The sequence below is a fragment of the Glossina fuscipes genome, unplaced genomic scaffold, assembly GCF_014805625.2.
Source record: "Glossina fuscipes isolate IAEA_lab_2018 unplaced genomic scaffold, Yale_Gfus_2 2, whole genome shotgun sequence".
Taxonomy (NCBI): domain Eukaryota; kingdom Metazoa; phylum Arthropoda; class Insecta; order Diptera; family Glossinidae; genus Glossina; species Glossina fuscipes.
In genome coordinates, this window is record NW_023998416.1 from 33,325,243 (window position 1) to 33,329,904 (window position 4,662).

The 4,662-nt window shown below is 36.3% G+C and overlaps 1 protein-coding gene across 1 annotated transcript; it reads right to left on the reverse strand.

Moving 5' to 3' along the window:
• Positions 1–2,792: 2,792 nt before the first annotated feature.
• On the reverse strand, positions 2,793–3,950 carry LOC119633602 (zinc finger protein Gfi-1b-like). Its single transcript, XM_038027219.1, has one exon. The coding sequence runs from the start codon at positions 3,948–3,950 to the stop codon at positions 2,793–2,795; it is 1,158 nt and encodes a 385-aa protein (XP_037883147.1).
• Positions 3,951–4,662: the final 712 nt, after the last annotated feature.

Here is a 4,662-nt window from a genome sequence, read left to right on the forward strand (position 1 = left end):
GTACGTAAGGAGAAACAAGGATCTTTAATTAAATTTCCAAATTGTTTCTTTTCTATTGAAAAAGGGTATGTAAAAATTAAACATGATTCACGGGAAATATTTTTTTGAATCTTAATATTTAATATAATAATGCAATAATTCCCCTAAAGTGTGCTTATTTTAAGAATACATATTTACGCATTAAGTGCTTGACGCACAAGGTAGATGAATTAATGTTTACTGTCATACTGTTTCAAGCCTTTAAAACATATGTAGAATTTTCCATTCTTACTCACAGATTGCCTTCGCATTTTGCAGCTTTAAAAATGTAAATGCCTTACAAGCCGGTCATTGAAGGAGCGCGTAAAGCAAATGAGAAAAGGATTTAAATATCATTAAGTGTTTCTTTCTTTTCAGTATTTCTTCGTTGACGTGCTATAATTGGGTTTATGTAAATTTTTTTCTTTTTCACGCGGATTGAAATGCATGAAAAGCTTTCCCTCATTGAAAGTAAAAATAAAAAAATGTAAAAATTAAAAGTAAACATACATTAATGAGATTCCATGGGTGAATGTTGCATTGAAATTGTATGAAATTAACCATAAGCATACAAAGACTATTTGCTAATTTTAAATTGATTAGGGAGACGATGGAACACATATTTGCAAGCATTTTTTGGTGGCCACTTTAATGACTTTTGGCAAAAGGTTTGTAAACTTACAGGTCATGTGTAAGACTCGCGACAGTTAACACGATGTTCCAGTGTTCGGATGTCACTCCTATAGAGAAGAGTTGCAAGCGTTCAATTTCTTCGGCTTGTGCTCGCTTGTTAGTACGTTAAGGCTACAGATATTGTAAACCGTTTACTTTGAACCTTGGCGTTGTTTCCGATCGATTTCCTTCTTCACGCCATAGTTTAAGACCTAGACCTAGGCTCGGCGCTTAGTACATTAAGCCTAAAGATATTGATCTGGAAACTGTTTACTTTGAGCTGTTGTTTCTGATCGATGTTTTTCTCCATAATGCCATAGCTTAATACTTCAATCTAGACACTGTTGCTTAATTCGTCTGAATGTTTATTTCAGCCATAAAAGAATAACTAAATAAATAAATGAAAAATTCGATCGACACAATGCACTCAACACAATACATTTATGCCGAGTTATCCTCGAAACCGTTAGAAAAGTATTTTCGCGATGGCTTTCAATACTGTCTTCAAATCAGCCCCAACAAAATCGAACATATGGTGTCCTCGGAACGGTCTTTTTAGTTTCTTGAGCATACGGAAGTCACACGTTGCTACATCAGGCAAATAGATTGGTTGTGGAGCAAACGGGACGAATGATTCCCGATTTTTTTATCCAAAAATTTGGGTGTTTTTAAAATCAGTCAAGAGCAATTGTTTTTTTAATCACAGCAGTACATTCCTTTATGATGCTGTTTGCCCGAAAACATTCTTAACGATTTTGGCATATATCATTCTCAAAGTATATTTAATCGATTCATTTTATATACGCAAGTGTTGTCCACTATCACATTTTCAATGGCCATACCAATATAATAATCCACTGTTGCCAATTACGTTACCGCAGAGAAAAAATTGTATCAATGACAACAAATTGTATGACACATAAAGCAGACAACAATTATTTCATTCAATAAACTAAAATGTAAAAAAATTCTATGAAAAAGTGGTATTACAACTGAAATATTGATATGTCAACAAGGAATGACATTTTTATATAAATGTGTAGTCGGACACTAGAGCTATAAGACAACACAAAAAATATGAACTAATATTATGAATATATAAATAAATGTATGTAACTCGTATTTAAAGTAGAAAATTTCGCTGCCGTACGAAAAAAAAAATGGGACAAACAAGAACTCGTTTCTTCACAAAATCTTGATTTAAAATATTTACAACAAGTTAAGCCTATGTCGCTTATAATAATATTATCTTCCTATTCCATGTATCATTCTTTCAACTGTTTCCTAAATAATACTACGAAATGTCCGTTAATTGCTATAAGTCTTCTCTTCGGACAACAAAAGAAAAAACGAAATCGATTATCATGAAATATCCCGAATACGCTCGCGAATGAATTCAGCGACTGGCCTTGAAATACCCGTGCAGGAACTGGCAGCTATTCATTTTTGTGTTCAACGATGTAAATTTCACAGGCCATTTCCCATCAAACAATTGGATTTGTAAAGCACCCCCTGCGTCTGAGGAGATTTAGATCGTATGAGCACAAAAAATTTTCTTAAGGAAAATGGAAAAGTCCTCTTGTTAGCAATCATCACACATCTCATATGCACAGTGAGTACAATTTCTTATGGCCCACCAGCAGCAGGGATCGACGTTGAGTTTTCCTCGCACCTGCCCCTAGACTGGGCCATATGAATACAAGTGAATTCTGAGTAAGTAATTCTGCTGCACGGGCAACCGCCGGCCCTTTTAAGCCAGCAAGAGCAAATTGTACAATTCGCTATCGATTCTGTAGGCTTTATAAGCAAGGGATGCAAATCCTTAGTTCGAGAACTGAAATTTAAGAAATTAAGGGAATAGTTGAGCAGCAGTGTTAGCGAATCTTAAATTTTAAGGAAAGTTTAAAACGAAAACGTTTCCAAATATTTGATTGAATTAAACAACAAAATTTTTATTTTACTTGTTTATTTACAATATATATAATGTTATTTATCAAACTTAGAAGCTAGCGAAAATTTTAAAGTCTCTTACAAAATGTGCAAGAGTGTGTCAGCGCAAATCAAAAAATTGTTTTTCTTAACCTAAAACTATTATGTATGACTCAGGAGTGACTTTGGGCCGGTTTTCCTCTTCGTTTGGGATTCAAATGCGTGTTGATGTGTTTCAGTAGATGATCTTTTCGGGAATATCTTTTTGTACATAAATGACATCCTAATGGCGCTCGTGTATGCTTTTCTTTGATGTGGCGATTTAGATCACTCTTTTGATGGTAATCTTTTGGACATTCTTGGCACTTAAACATCTTGCCGCTGTTTGTATGGCGTAAACCATGACGTTCTAAGCTTTCCCTGGTATCAAAGCGCTTACCGCATGAAGTGCAACGATGCAGGCGCTCGCCCGAATGAGCAACATTGATGTGCTGTTTCAAACCATACATCTTACTACACTCTTTGTCGCACATGAGGCATTTGAAAGCACCATCCGGTAATTTAATGCCATCGACTTCAGCAACATTACTGTGTATTTGCTTACGTTTCGGATAGTTGAGAGAAGATGGGCTCTCGCCAAAACCAGCGACATCGCGTTTACGTTTCTTTGACTGCGCGGCCGAGGTACCCACTGGCGCTTGAACATAAGCGCTTTTTGCAAACCCACTAATTTCGGGTAAAAATGCAGCATTTATTATATCCGCGTTAGCAATGTTATTGCTTCCGGAATTGTAGGGCCCGCCTTCTAACGAGCCTTTAGTACTGATTGGGTATGAATCACATTGCTGAGATTGTTCATCTCTCTCGACTGCTATACGTTGTTCTATTTCGTGAATCGTAGTTGGATAGTCGTCAGGCTTATCTATTGGTGTAGATGGGGTATAATTGAAAGGGTTTTGGCACGTTAATTGTATTAAGGAGTCTGGCGACCAGCAGATCGCATGGCTGGGGTCTGGGGCCAACGACTGATTAGTGGATCCTAGATCGAAAGGATGATATGGCCGTTGAAAGGTTCCACTTCTCTCGGAATAACCAACAATTTGATGATTTTGCAGCAAATCACTTTGCATAGAGGTTGCTGAACACACTTCTGCAGTGCGTTGATCAGCAATTAATGTAGACGCTGAACCATATTGCTGCACTGGTTCTGCTCCCGCATTGTCATGTCCTCCAATCAACCATGCAAAATCCGTATAGGTATTTGGCAGGTTGCCGTAGTCCTCGTAAAATGGATAGTCTACCAAATTGATATAGTTAGCGTTTATTTCCATACTTAAATGATATTTGTTTCGTGACCGATGTTAACGCTGTTAGCTTTTCTTTGCAAACTGAGCAGCAGGTTTATTAGATAACACTTTTTATACTTTTTCGATAATACATGGGGGCATTAAATTGTAATCTTAATCCTTAGCAGTAGGAAAAGTTTCGAATATTTACTGCGTTATCGGAAAATTTAGAAACTTTCAACAATTAAGACGTTGACCACATAATAGTGTAAAGAAATTTTAAATATGAGGAAATTTTGTCGAAAAAAGGATTTCCCACGCAATTAATGGGTTTCAAATTTACAAGGTGTTTTGATTGCAGGTACTTTTGCTGAAAAGGTTTTATGACTTTGAAAACAAATAACAAACAAAGAAATTGCGTACTAATGTCATTATCGCAATCAATTACGTGAAAACTTTATTTTTGGAATTTGGAAATGTCGGTCTCGTACTGAAAAGAGAATCATAATTTTAACGCCACCCTTGCTGGGCTACAAAACCTTGTCCGCTCAACCAAGCAAACGCAGCACTGCCGTAAATTTTTCGGCTTTTGAGGAACCTTTCATTATCAGAAAGAATTTTTTCTCAGTGCTACGAAGAGATCGATCATCTATGTTAGGTAAGTCTATGATGGGAAATTGCCATACAATGTCCTCTCTGTTAGTTTGTAACTTCTCTAATACACTCTAATATGTACAATGAGTACAATTTCTTATGG